Here is a 15,147-nt window from a genome sequence, read left to right as displayed (position 1 = left end):
ATGTCTGGCCCAGGGTAGACCCTTTGATATTTTGTTGAATGAACAGATAGGAAGCTGAGCCTGAGTCAGGGGTGGGCAACTCCTTGGAGAGCTCATTCACTCCTCCATGGGTGAGCATCAGTGCGGAAACTTTAGGACATTTTCTGATGTTCAGGTCCCTTCGGGGTCAACCTCAAGGTTCTTGGTGTGCTTGTCAAAGTGGATGCAATTCCATGTTCATGGAATCCCTGAGGGGTATACAGCTCTGCTTCACATGCTTTCCTCTGAGAATTTACTAACCTTCTAGTGATTTCATATACGGTGGGAACAAAGTAAGCACACAGCATCAACAATTGCTGGTATCAGAGATGTCACCCTTAATGGCCCAAAAGTGTGAAGTGTGAGTGTGTTAGTCCCTCAGCTGTGTCCAACTCTTTGCGACCCCATGGACCATAACCCGCCAGGTTCCACTGTCCATGGGATTCTCCAGCAAGAATACTGGAGTGGGTTGCCGTGCCCTCCTCTAGGGGATTTTCCCCACTCTGGGATTGAACCCATATCTCCTGCCTTGCAGGCAGATTCTTAACCATCTGAGACACCAGGGAAGCCCCAAAACAAACCCTCTGTGAACGTCTTCCATTAGTCAGTCACCAGGGACATGGAAAGCAGATGAAACTCTGCCCACTGGAGGTCACAGACTTACGGGCGCGCAGGGAGAGGAGAGGAGAGACGGACATGTAATTAATTAAAGGGGACAGATAAAGGATGAAGAGGTACCCGCTCCCTGCAGAGACATTGAGAGTAAAAACAGAGGCTTCCACATGAAAATAAAACCAACCGCTGACTCACCAGCAGATATATACTTAGCCACCCACGAGCCTCAGATAACTAAACATTGTTCCCAGGCCAGCAAACACTGGAGTTTTCATCTTCCATGGCAGGTAGTGCAGTCTTGTTTATTGTTGTAGAAGATTGAAATCACCCAGACTTGTATTTTAATCTTACCTCTGTAGTTTAGCAATTGAGACTGGTAATTTAACCTCCCTGGGCATCACTTTATTCACCTGCAGAGGAGGGTGGCTCACCTTCGTTGCGAGGGCATTATGGATACAAGATCAAAGAAGAAAACTCTAGCTCTCAGGAAGCTCAGAGGTGAATCTAATGTCACGGACGAACACTTAAAGCCAGTAAAAGATATCGTTTGTTGAATGAAAGTATTAATCAAGATTCTCCAGAGAAAAATAATAAGATATATAGGTATGCTAAGTCACTTCAGTCATGTCTGACTCTTTGTAACCCCGTGGACTGTGTAGCCTGCTCCTCTGTAGGCTCCTCTGTTCATGGAGTTTCCCAGGCAAGAATACTGGAGTGGGTTGCCATTTCCTTCTCCAGAGAATCTTCCTAACCCAGGGATTGAACCTGTGTCTCCTGCATTGTCACCACCATATATATACTTCCCAGGTGGCGCTAGTGGTAAAGAACCCACCTGCCAAGGCAGAACAAAGGTACTCAGGTTTGATCCCTGGGTTGGGAAGATCCCCTGGAGGAGGGCATGGGAACCCACTCTAGTATTCTTGCCTGGAGAATCTGGCAGGCCACAATCCATAAATTCTCAAAGAGTCAGACATGACTGAAGTGACTTCGCATGCGTGCATGCATATATAATAAGATATATAGAGAGATTTAGTTCAAGGAATTAGCAAATCCAAAATTTCCAGGATCAGCCTGTAGGGGGTAGATCTAGGAGAAACTGTATTTCTGTTAGAGTCTGAAGTTTGTGAGAGACCCAGGGAGAGCTAACGTTACAGAGCAAGTTCAAAGTCCGTCTGCTGGAAAATTCTCTCTTGCTCGGGGGAGATCATTCTTATTCTATTCAGGCCTTCAACTGGTGGATGTGGCCCACCCATATCAAAGGGAGCAATCTGCTTACTCAGAGTCCACAAAGTTAAATGTTAATCTCTCCCTGAAACACTCTCATAGAAACATCTGGAATAATGTATGATCAAATACTGGGCACACTGTGATCCAGCCAAGTTGACACATAAAATTAACCATTGCCCTGAAGAAAGTGAAGAATATAATCTTACACATGTAAGACCACAAGCATGCCTCCAAATGAAACCAGCAGCTGTGTCTAGAAAGAGGTTCCCAAAATGCCTGCAATGGTCCCCTTGCAGAGACAGCTTTACAGGTTCTTTTTTTACTCTCTTTTGTACATTTATGTATTGTTTCATTTTTAATGTGATGTGTGCTGATGGTTTAGTCTCTAAGTCGTGTCCAACTCTTGTGACCCCATGGACTGTATATAGCCCGCCAGGCTCCTCTGTCCATGGGATTTTCCAGGCAAGAATACTGGACTGGGTTGCCATTTCCTTCTCCAGGAGATCTTCCTGACCCAGGAATTGAATCCAGGTCTCCTGTACTATAGGCAGATTCTTTACCAACTGAGCTACAAGGGAAGCCATGATGGGTACATTTTTTTTTTTTTTTTTTGCTGTTACATTTTTAATCAATACTGTTATCATCACTATTATCATTACAAAAGCAATCTTTTTTTAAGTAACTTATTGACATATAGGAAATGTTGGAGAAATGTCAGAATGCCAAAGTCCTTCCCCAAAAGGCTAGTGGACCAAATGTTGCTTCAAAATGTCTGAAATTCTACCAGTAAACTTTTTTGTTTTTTTGGCCATGCTACATGGCTTGTGCTGAGTCCTACCCACTGGACCACCAGGAAATTCCCCTACCAGTGAACTTTTATTCTTCAAATGTGAGAGCTTTCTTTCGTTTAAAATGCAAATCGTAGCAGAACTATTGCCGGAAGACTTATCTGTTTTTTAATGACGTAATGATTTGATTAGATATTTCTCCCTGAGAACACACAGTGAGAGCTGGAAAACAATAAATAGCCCATTGGGTGTCCAGGAGGTGCCAGAATCGGGACACCCACAAGCACAGACGGATGCCTGCAGATGGCAAGAATGAGCTTCACTCGCTGCAGGGCTGATGGGAGACTGAGTTTCACTGGCCTGACCCCAGCCCTCAGCCAGGAAATGTGTGGGAAGACCCTGCCCTGACCAAACTGTCCTGGCTCTCAGTGAATCTCATTTAGCCCCTCCCGGTGGAGTGGACAGTCAGGCAGTTTTTCAACCACGCTCTCAACAGAAGCACTGATGGTGATTATATGGAAATCTGCAATGAAAAGTCCCACTCACATGTTTGTCAGTGAAATACCTGCCACAAGGCCGGAGAGGAAGAAGTTCCTCTGGATGACCCACTGCTCTGGGCAAATAAACCACTGAAACAATTTATGAGAGTAAGCTCAACCAGAAGTACTCACTCATTCCGAAGTGTACACTGAGTGTAGCCATTCTGCAGACCATTAACTTCACTAATTACAACAGTGATTCAAGAGATAAGCCTTTACTAACTTTTTATAAGGCTCTGAGGCTTATAATAGGACCGGCACTTCCCTTCCTCCCCTGCACTCTACCACCAAGCAGAGGGAAAGAAGGGAAAAAAACCCCCAATATTTACTGAATACCTGCTGTATGCCTAACGTTTCCTGTGGGATAGCTCCACGACCTCTTTGGGGTAGGGATTGCTTTTACAGGTTAGAAAACTGCCAGTGGTTAAGGTCAAATGTTAGTGGTTCAGTCGTGTCTCACTCTTTGGGACCCGGTGGACTGTAGCCCACCAGGCTTCTCTGTCCATGGGACTTCTCAGGCAAGAATACTGGGGTGGGTTGCCATTTCCCTCTCCAGCAGATCTTCCTGACCCAGGGATTGAACCTGCATCTCCTATGTCTCTTGTATTGGCAGGCAGATTCTTCACCACTGAGCCACCTGGGAAGTTCAAGGTCAAACTGCAAATAAGTAGCAGAGCTGGGATTTAGGATCTTCTGGCTTCAAGCTCAGTGTGTTCCCCCCAGCAGCTTCTTCTCACCAAGCAATTTAGAAAAAATAACAACAACATCAAACAGATAAAGTAAGAACTCGATGCCTTCTTTCTTAGCTCTCTGTTCCCTAGAGTTCTTCCCAGCATGTTGAATATGGATGTTTAACACCTTTTATATTAAGCTAGGATGAAACTCTTAGAGAACAGAGACTAGTGTGGTCTTTCCTAGAGTCCCTACAGCAGTGAGCAAAGGGCTGGCAGAGCCATTACAGGGATGGGCTTTGGTCACCAGGCAGTGCACATAGGTGTACATCCATCCAGGCTCTGCCATTGCTAGCTCTTCCACTCTGTGCTCGATCCAAGCATTGTGCCTCAGTTTCCTTATCTGTGAAATGGAGAAGGTGATCCTTAGAGTAAGTCCCCTGCATACGAGTGAGTTCTGTTCTGAGAGTGCATTCATAAGTCCAATTTGTTCATAAAACCAACAAAGTTAGCCCAATTACCCAACGAACTCAATCGGCTATATAGTACTGTATTGTAATGGGTTTTAATACTTTTCACACAAATGATACATACAAACCAAGCACAAATAATAAAACATGTTTAATCTTTCAGGACAGTCCCTTGAAAAGTACAGGAGTACAGTACAACAGCTGGCATACAAGGGCTGGCATCGCGGGAACAAGCAAGAAGAGTTACTGACCAGAGGAGGGAGGTGGCAGACTTGAAGGATCATCAATAGAAGATGGAAGACAAGCCACAGTGTCACTCACGCCTGACCTTCGTCAAAGGCACATTCACATCTTCGCAAGTTTGAAACTTGAAGGTTTGTAGGCAGGGGACTTACTGTACTACCTACTTCATAGTGGCTTTAAGCAGATTAAATGGGTTAAGATTTGCAAAAGACTTAAAACGGTGTTTGACACATGTGATCACTCAATAAGTATTAGCTCTTTATGTGTCCAGGGGCTTCAAGTCCCCAGAGCTTTAATTTTCTCTAAGTTCTTTCAGGGGCAGAGGACTTTAGATTTAACCTACCCCTCTGGTCCCTGATGAAACATAATTTTATAGTGTGCCATTGCTTCCAAGCAGTTTTTACCCATGAGTTCAGGTGATTGTAACTATATGAGTTGCTGCTCAATAAATATCTGATTGGATGAAAGCAGAAATTATAAAGACTGAGTTACAGAGAGACGTAAACCTTGCCCAAGGTCACCTCGGGAGATGGCAGTACAGTCCAGGCTTTCTGATAAAGAATTAGTGTTCTTGCTCTTACCCTCCCTCCCTACCAGAGGTTCTATCTCCTGACCATCCTGTTCCGAGGTCTCCATTCCCCACTCACCTCTGCTGGGCTGTCTCTCCTCTGGCCTGAACTGTCTCTAATTCCAGTAAGCTAGAAATGCACTGGTCATACAGAAAGCATTTTATCTGCCCTTGCACATGCAAATTCTTTCCATGGGGATTTCTTGGTGTCCGGCTCCACCCCAGCCCACATAGCCATAAACACTCGTGTGTCTACAGCCTGGCCCCAGGGATTCCAGAAATAACAGCAGGGCCCTCCATTAGAACGCTGGAACACAGGAAGGCATTTCTGCACTAAGACGCAAGTCCTTTCCAGCCCAGGCCTCTCCTGTCTGTCAAAGCACAAAGCAACCTTTACAAGTCAGGATAGGGAGGGGCAGCCGGGAGGGAGGTTAGATTTCTGGAAAGTTCGCACCTTCTCCTGCTATCTCTCAGTGCTCAGATCTTCCATTCTAGAGAGTCTCCAGATCTGCTTCTAAGACCTCCACTTAGAATGTGAAATTCTTTCTTGGCTGTGGCATTCTTTGCTCTCAATGATCTGTTTTCCCTTGGATGTGCTGGAACTGGAATCGTGGCAGTGTGAGCCCAGATGGCACAAAGACCACTCTCCAGACACCCAGGACTGCCACCTTATTTGGAGTCTGGCACTGGGAACTTTCCGGAGAGAAGGGAGTGGCAGGAGGGGAGCGCCCCGTTTAAAGGGAAGGGAAAGGGCTGGCGATGACCCTGAATAGAAGCCATCTGAGGCGGTCACTCTCATTTCAGAAGGGTGTTCACAAGGGAAAGTCAGCAGTCAACATCTAGGGAGAGAAGTTTAGCTTTTCGACTGTCCTCCCAAAAATAATACCAGAAGATAAAAAGCATGTACATGTAAGACAGCAGTGATGTGAAAAATAAGTATTTAAATGCGTGACCTGGAAAGTCTGTAAAGAAATATAAAAACAGTTGCTTTAGGGGGTGGGGATTAAATGTATGTTATTCTCCCAATTATCCCTAAGGTCATTTCCCACTTTAAAGAAAATCATAATATCTGGCAATGCCTGGACTTTTTTGGGAGGGTATTTTCCAAGGAAATTTCAGGTTTTAGGTGCCCGTCTGAAAACGAACGTATCGTGTACAACCCAAGCTTATGCCACTTTCTCCAGGAACTAATTCCTCTTTAATGGGGATGGGATTATTTCTAATTCACGGTCCCCATCGCAACGTCATTAAAGGCTGGGTTCACTGTCTTGAGCTCCAAACCTTTGTCACGAATAGGAAGGTGGAGGAAAGACAGGAGCTTGGGTAACAAAACAGCCGATGGTGTCACCCTCCCAGGCCCGACCTCACCCGGGCCGACGAGAGCCGCAGCTGCATGGGGAGCCCACAAGATGCAGTGAACCGTCTGCAACGCCGCTGCAGCAGGAGAACCCGGCCACCGCAGGAGAGGTCTTGCGAGCCTCCCGGCTCCCGTGCCGCGCCCACGAGTGCCGGGGGTGGCGGGGAGGATGAGGGGCGTTGGTAACAGCATTGCCATGGTAACAGTGACGTCCTTTTACCCTGGATCTAATTGGAGGAAACCCCGTGGCCGAAGCCGCAGCCTGCCGGCCAACCGAACTTGCCCAAGCCGACCCACCCTCCTAGCCTCCCCTTCCCCCTCCCGCCCCGCCCCCTTCTCCCCACCCCCGTTTCCGCGCGCTCAGTCCTCATTGGCCAGAGGCGGGGAGGGAGGCGGAACTCTCAAGGATATCTCAGCGCGCCATTGGCGGAGGTGGGCGGCCGCGAGGGCCGGGCCGCTCGGCGGCCCCGCCTCTCGGCTCCGAGGTAGGCTGAGACGGGAGGGTCCTCGGCTAAAGCCAGAAGAGGGATCCAAGTGGTGGGACTCGTGCTGCGGCCGCGGAGACGTGAAGGTGAGCGCCGGTGTCGCCCCGGGTCGCGGGGCCGGGGGCTGGGGGTGGGAAATCCCTTCTCGGGGGTCCGGCCGGGCCAGTGAGTCCGGCGGGAGGCCTTCCCCGGGGTGGGGGGGCGGGGGGAGAGAGCGGCCAGCCTCGACGCCCGCTCTCCTCAGGGACAGGCTCCGGCGGGAAGGTGCGGGCCAACGGCTGCTTCCATCTTGGGCCCCGGGCGGGCGCGGGAGCGGCCCTTCCTCATCACCCTCGCCTCACCTCACCTCAGCTTCTCACGCCGCGCCGCCCGGCTCGGCGGGCGCCCCTCTCCCCCAGGCCCTCCCGGGCGTCCCGCGGTGGGGGGAGCGTGGGCGAGGGGAGGGAAATTCAACTGGGCCGCGCGCGCTGGGACGGACAAAAGGGGCGGCCGGGCGGCGGGGCGCATTGTCTGACGGCGCCGCCCCCGCCCTCCTGCCGCCCCCCGCCCCCCGGCGCCCGCCCTCAGGCCTCCTCGCCGCGTCCCCCCTCCCCCCGCCAGCCCCCCGGGTCCGCGCTCCACCTCGCTGTCCGCTCCCCCGGCCCCCATGGAGAAGACGGAGCTGATCCAGAAGGCCAAGCTGGCCGAGCAGGCCGAGCGCTACGACGACATGGCCACCTGCATGAAGGCCGTGACGGAGCAGGGCGCCGAGCTGTCCAACGAGGAGCGCAACCTGCTCTCGGTGGCCTACAAGAACGTGGTCGGGGGCCGCCGGTCCGCCTGGAGGGTTATCTCCAGCATCGAGCAGAAGACCGACACCTCGGACAAGAAGTTGCAGCTGATCAAGGACTACCGGGAGAAAGTGGAGTCCGAGCTGAGGTCCATCTGCACCACGGTCCTGGTGAGTCCCGTGGACCTTCTCCGGGTGCAGGGAGAAGTTGGGGGCACGGGGGACGGCGGCGGAGGCCCCCCCCCCCACTTTGTGTAAGCCCCTCCCTCGGGATGTTCATGGCAACGGAATGGGGGCCGGGGCTTACCTGATGGTCTGCCGCTGTGTTTGAGGTGGTTAGCTTTGGCCTCTTTCATGTGTCATTCAGTTCTTGAGATCAAGAAGCTTTTTTCCCTCCCCCACACCTCCCTCCTCAGTGGTAAGTAGATCTTTCCTAGATAGTGGGTTGGTGCATTTCAGTTTTTGAGATCAAGGAGCTTCCCCCCGCCCCCAGCAGTGGTAAGTAGATCTTTTCCTAGATAGTGGGTTGGTGCATTTCAGTTCTTGAGATCAGGAAGCTTTTTGGTTTTTTCCCCACTCCCCAGTGGTAAGTAGATCTTTCCTAGATAGTGGATTGCTCCACACCAGATAACTTTGAAACGTGCGAGTAGGTTGGTACCAGACTGAAACTCGTTCCTCAGCTTACAGAGGCGATCTGGGAACCCTTCTTCACATGTATTTAATCAATTCATAGGCTCAGGCTTCCGTTGAAAGAAAGTGCGGTACCTTTTGGATAGTGACAGTATAAGTCGGTTCTCCTCCCAAACCTAGGAATGCAAATTTACTTCGAAAACCTAAATAGATTGTTCGATTTTCAAGTAGAGTAGCTGTTGAGCTTTTTCCTCCTTAAAGACGGGGAAAGGGGAGAATTTGGTAAATGTGATAAAGACACAGCTAAATAAAAAGAATGAAGTATCCTGGCGAACTTCAGTACGGGATAACGTTCCCTTGCTGCTACATAGCTACACTTAAACCCTGAGGTGTTGAAATGAATTCCTGTTTGGCTTAGAGCAAGCAGGGAAAGCTATCCAGGTTTTGAACTGTCCGGTCTTAGCAAGGGTGGGTTTTGGGTGGAGTAGGGTGACTGCTATGATTCACGCTTATTACTGAGAACATTTTTAGCTTTGTCATTGTATGATCTTTTGATTAGTAAGGTAAGGTTTTCAAATTTCAGTACCACTATTGTATCCGGAATGTTCTTAAGGGTCTGCTAATAAAATACGAAATATCTGATGTCCTTACTTGTTTTCAGTGCCACTTTTACAAGAGGACTGCTAATTTTTGATGTGTGTGTTAACACATGTTTTAGGTGGGCTTTGAAAGACACATCTTGTAGATTGGTGATTTTTCAGAGGGACTAGAGGGGAAAATGCCTCTTGCTCTCCCAACCTTTTTTTTTCCTTGCTCCATCAGATTCGTGGGGCAGGATTTTTTTTCTTTCACCTCCTTTTCCAGTACAAATCATAGGCAATCTGAACAAAATCAGGCTGATGAAAATAGCTGGTAAAGGGGGAAAGGAAGCAGTGCAGAGAGTGTGTACAAAGTGGAGAAAACCATACTGAGATTTTTTGCTTTAAGAAAGTCATATATTCATCTCTGTTCTCCACTCCCTGCCTAGCATAGAGGCACGTAGGATTTTTAAACTGAATTGCTTGTATTAAAAAAAAGTTGCCAACTTATAAAAGTGATTGTAGACTTCAGTTGCACGTGTAGCAGTTGTAGGCAACATCCATTGTGTCATCAAGGAAGACTGTAAGAACTCCCACTGTTAACCAAGAAGCTTTTCTGTACAGGTGTTAACTTTGGGGCGCTCTCACAGCATATTTCAGTCTCTTGTTCTGTGCTGTTACTTTGCAGTTTGTTATTTACCCTGCAGCAATTCAGAATGACCACAGAATTATTCCTGTTCTATAGCAAGTTAACTGGGAATACTTGTTTTATTTTCTGGCTCCTGTAAATTTTAGTTTTTATGATGGCTTAAGTGGAGGCGAGTTTGCTTAGTTGATAACTGACTTGAAAGAAACCAAGAAGATCATTTTAGTAGGCCAGATCCCCTGAAATTAGGACAGGTTTTTTGTTTCTGTTTTTTAAACTAAGTGAAATAGAAAAGTTCAGATGCCAGGGTATAAATAAAATATTTTTATTAGTAAAATGGCTTAAGAAACCAATTGTGACTTAATGGCCAACTTAAAAAAAATCCCGAGAAAGCCCATCTTGAAGTTGTCTGTGTTTGAGAGCTTAGCATGTTCAAGGCTCTGTGCTAAGCAGCAGGGGAAGAACAAAGCTGAGAACTGGAGATTTTGTCCTCCAGTAATTTATAAAAAGGAGTGCATGTGAAAGTACTCAAATATAAATATGTAATTCCCAGAAGACAGTTCTGAACAAAATGCTCTGTCGTTTGAAGGAAGCAGAAACCTCAGGAAAGGCTTTACAAGGAGTGACTTTTGGAATGAGCATCGAAGGAGGAGGATGGGAGTGGGGGTTGTCAATATTTCAGGCAGAACAGGCAGAAGGAATATACAGGATTGGCCTTATTCATGGAAAAGGGTTTGTGTGAAGAGCAGGATATGTGTAGAGCTATTGTTGTAGAAAAGCCTGTAAGAGGGTAGGAACTATGTAAGAGAATGTCAGAGGGAATTTTTCTTATTTGATTGACAGTGGGAAGATTTTTCAATGATGTGTAGGTGGCAGCATCTAGAATTCAGTTTGGGTGCTAATTACCAGTTTGTAATCTGAACTGATAAGAAGGGTTGGTTAGTGAACCAGTCTGATGATTGGTAAATTAGTGATTTAATAAGGAATCTATCAAAATAATGGGGAAAGAAAAATGAAATCTAAAATTGTTGAACATGAGTGCTAAGATTAGGTTTTCTCTTTTTGCTCCCCTCTGGTAAACAGGAAGAGGAATTTGGTGTGGAGGAAGCAGATGACACTGACGTGTTATAGGACGCTAGTAGTTAAAGAGTAACATAGAAGATAGGCAGGATTTGGGTCATAAGTAGAGATTCTTGGCCTTTTCTTTCTGTTTGATAGAGTAAGTTTTGGGTGGAATTATTTGGACTATTAACTCAAAATGAACATGGTGGACAACTCAACCTTTTTGATAATCACTGGATTGAGAGAGGATATTGAATTGTGGAGGCAGTAAAAAATGTTGAAAGTAATCTAAAGAGAAAACGAGATAATGGGACCCAAATGGTCAAGGCCAAGTTCTTTATAGAATCTAAGAGGAGTTAGAGAGGAAGCTGTCACCAAGTTATCTGTCTTTGTCATTTGTGAAACCAGAGAGTTGGGCTAAAATTTCTGTCTCTTCCAATTCTGGTATTCTTGGACTATTAAAGTTATATGCTCCCAGTCATTCCACCTGTGCTCTGACTCCCAACATTAAAATGAGTAGTTTTTGTAGTCCAGGTTGAAGAACATGTCATTAGTTGTTAAATGTTAAAAGCAACTTTGTATAGCACAGGGAACTATATTCAATATTCTGTGACAAACCATAATGGAAAAGGACATAGGAAAAGAATATATGTGTATATTTATAATTAAGTTGCTTTGCTGTAAGCAGTAATTAACACAACATTTTAATTCAACTTTACTTCAATAAAAAAATAATATATACAGTCCAAAAAAAAGAAAAATGTTGAAAAGCTGACGACTTCAGTGAAATGCCTTTAGGAAGAGGTGATGAAAAAGTCATTGGTGATCCCATTAAGAAATGTTGGAAATGGTAAAGTTTAAGTAAAAATGATTAATAAGTTGTATGACAGAAAGGCAGTGGTTAAAAAATTGAGTAAGGTGTTCAGGAGTCATTAAGAACTTGGGTGTGAGGTAAGGGCAAATCGAAGAAACCCAAGGGGTATACAGAGCCTTTCTGGGACTTGGGAACAAACATCATGTACAAAGTCCATGACCTTGGAGGAAGAACAGGACACTAAGCAAATGCAGTATACAAGGTAACCTATGTCTCAAACAACTCTGTTGATGGTCTTTTATTAGACTGATTTCAGTAGATTGCTTCAGTATAGTGTTAGTATAGTATAGTACAGTATAGTATAGTATAGTATAACAATTTCAGGAGTTAAGGTCTATGTTCTTATTTTTTTTGTGTGTGTGTGTTCTTATTTTTTAAAGTAAGAATCATTTAAAATATATAGAAACCGAAAGTCTCTGTTGGTATGTAACTCTTGTTATCTTAATTCCGTAATACATTTGAACTCAGTTGTGTTCTAAATGAATGTCTTAAAGAAAATGTGTCTAGTGCCAGTTATTATTTTGAAGTAAGAAACCAGTATGTTCTTGATAGTTAGTGAGTCTTAATGTAAGCTTACTGACATGATTGAAAAATCATGGGCTCTGGAGTCAAGACTGACTGTTTTAGGATCACTGCTCTGTAACCTTATAATTCTGCGATTCTAGGCAAGTTTCTTGCAGCCTCTGTTTCTTTATCTATGAATTGGTGAAGATGATGCTTGTCTTTATAGGCTTGTAGTTAAGATAATAGGTAATAGCTGACATTTACAGGGCTTTTACTATATGCCAGGCACTGCTTTAAGAACTTGATATACCCACTGTGTTAAGAAAACAGGGACATGAGGAAGTTAAGTAACTTGGTTGATGTCACAAAACTGAGTTTGGAAGAGCAAGGAATCCAGATGGTGTGACTCCAGATGAAATTGTGTGAAACACATTTAGCTCTAAATAACATAGTCACTGACTAAAAGATCAGTGTTTTGAGGAATTTGTACAGTTTGATAAGTGTAAATTAGGAGGGAGGAGGGTAGATCTGTCATGGACAAAACTCAACCTGATCTGTAATTTTGATGCCCTCCTCAATAAAATGCAATAACATTTTAAAACTTGACTTTTGCATTTTTTTTGCCATTAAAATGTAAGCTTGAAGCTAAGAGTTCTTTCTGAAGAGTGAAATGGAGTGGAATATTGTATATATGGACATAGAAGGCTTGATCAGTGGTTCTCAGTCAGGTGAATTTACCCACCAGGGACATTTGGCAAGTTCTGGAGATAGTGTTTTTGGTTGTCAAGACTCAGGTGGGAGTAAGGAGTTGCTACTAACGTCCTGTGAATAGGAGCCTAAATGCTGCTGATCATCACTTAATGCATAGGAGAATCAGTCTGCTGCCACAGAGAATTACCCAACCCAAATGACAGTAATGCCAAGGTTGAGGAACTCTGAGTTAGGTCATAAATAAAGCAAGAAGTATTAAGTTATATTGAATTGTATGACACCTGTCCTTTAGGTTCTTACATGGCATCTTGTCAGAACCCTTTGTCTAAGATCTCAGTTATTTTTTATTTCTTTGTCACTCTGTATGCTGTTTAACTCTACAATTCACCTTTCTGGCAGTTATTCAGGGGACCCTGTATTTTCAAAGTTCCACCTTAGGGTTACCTCTAAGGCCTTGAGCTTTTTTTTTTTTTTTTTAAAAGAAGAAAAAAACCACCCTTGGCACAAAGAAAAAGGATCCAACTGAAATTACAGTGAAACCTATTTAGAAAGTGGCAGTTAAAATTGCTGAGTGGCAAGTATTTCCCTCCTTTTCCTAACTGCCATTAATAGTATAGCATATGTGGTTCTAGACGTAAACCCTGTAGTGTGTTTATTTGGATGTTGTGTAATTATATTAATGCCCTATTGAACATTTAGATTGTAAAGGTTTTTCTCTGTTACAAACAACACTGAAAAGAACATCCTTGTTGCTTTATGCAAGACTTTACTTAGTTGGGAAATGAAATTTCCAGTTTTTTCCCAGATAGCCCTCGGAAAAGATTATGTGTGTTTATACTGTCATTAGCTGTTGCTGAGAATGGCCATTTCCCCTCACCCTCTCCAGCACAGATAGTTGTTTGAGGTTAACAAAAATCTAGTTACTGAAAGAGTTGAAATTTTACCTCTTTGTTCACCTCCTACGGATATAATGAGGACTACCTTTGTTCTCACAAAGGGCTAGTTGTCAGACTTTTTTAAGTCTTGTATACGGTTTCACTTGCTATGATAAACCTAGACCAGCATATTAAAAAGCGGAGACATCACCTTGCCGACAAACGTCCATCTAGTCAAAGCTATGATTTTCCCAGTAGTCATGTATGAATGTGAGAGTTGGACCATAAAGAATTTTGAGGGCCAAAGAATTCATGCTTTTGAATTGTGGTGCTGGAGAAGACTCTTAAGAGTCTCTTGGACAACAAAGGAGATCAAACCTATTAATCGTAAAGAAATCAACCCTGAATATTCATTGTAAGGACTGTTGCTAAATGTCCAGTACTTTAGCCACTTGATGCGAAGAGCTGACTCTTTGGAAAAGACACTGATGCTGAGAAAGATTGAGGGTAGGAGGAGAAGGGGGGGCGACAGAGGATGAGATGGTTGGATAGCATCACTGACTCAATGGACATGAGTTTGATCTAACTTAGGGAGATAGTGAAGGACAGGGAAGCCTGGCGTGCAACAGTTCATGGGGTCACAGAGTGGAACATCACTTAGCAACTGAACAGCACCAGTTTCACTTATAAAATGATACCATGTCATTAGGTAATTCAAGGTGCTTAACAATTGGGAAATCTGCTTGATCATATTGATGTTTATTTCTTTATGATATTTATCAATACCAGTTTTTGTGTTTAGCACTAGTTCTTTCAGAGCAACAGCAGAAGGTATCTTTGTGCCATTGACTTTCCAGGTATCAAGGAGGGATGGTAGAGAAATACCGTTTGAAAGATGTGAAACGAAGAAAATTTATAGTTCATCCATTTCTACTTAAATAATTTGACCAGATTATAAATGTTGTTTATATATTGAAGTATTTAAAGACACAATGATGGTATCTGCAACTTCAAAATAGGAGGAGGGGGTTAAGGTGAAACAGGTGTGTGTGTGTGTGTGTGAATTAATATAGTAGCAGCTGGCTTTAATGAGAACTCATCATGCTCTCTCGTATGTGTTTGAGATTTTCCATGGTTAAAAGGTTTTCTCCCCTAGAAATTTTCCACTCTTAAGTTTTTACACAAGAGAAAAAGCCCTGTACAAGAATGACCATAGTAGCTTTGTTCTAAAATCAGAAAACTGAAAACAGTCCATTATTAGGACAATGAATTAACTGTGGTATATTCATAGAGTACTACTCAGCAGTAAAAAGGAATGGACTATTGATACATACTGTAATATAGATGAATTTCAAAAACATGCTAAGTGAAGAAGCACATAATGTCATTCTAATTATGTGAAATTCTAGAACAAGCACAAGTAGTCTCTAGGTGAAAAATCAGAAGAGTGGGAACTTCAGGGGATGGAGGAACTTTCTATGGTGATTGTAACGGTCTTTGTGCTGATACAGATTTGA

At 44.4% G+C, this 15,147-nt stretch overlaps 1 protein-coding gene across 2 annotated transcripts in view; it reads left to right on the top strand.

Moving 5' to 3' along the window:
- The first annotated feature begins 6,916 nt into the window (after nt 1-6,916).
- The window catches only part of YWHAQ (tyrosine 3-monooxygenase/tryptophan 5-monooxygenase activation protein theta), a 31,874-nt gene continuing 23,643 nt past the window's right edge, over nt 6,917-15,147 (top strand). Inside the window, exons 1-2 of one of the 2 annotated variants that reach the window (XM_043917045.1) lie at nt 6,917-7,067; nt 7,582-7,921. In XM_043917045.1, coding sequence (XP_043772980.1) covers nt 7,628-7,921 — 294 coding nt within the window. In that variant the 5' untranslated portion in view covers nt 6,917-7,067; nt 7,582-7,627. Of the gene's footprint in view, nt 7,068-7,548; nt 7,922-15,147 lie in introns of both variants that reach the window. The other variant, XM_043917046.1, reaches the window with a different exon arrangement.

The sequence above is a fragment of the Cervus elaphus genome, chromosome 11, assembly GCF_910594005.1.
Source record: "Cervus elaphus chromosome 11, mCerEla1.1, whole genome shotgun sequence".
Taxonomy (NCBI): domain Eukaryota; kingdom Metazoa; phylum Chordata; class Mammalia; order Artiodactyla; family Cervidae; genus Cervus; species Cervus elaphus.
This window is presented reverse-complemented; position numbering and strand designations above follow the sequence as displayed.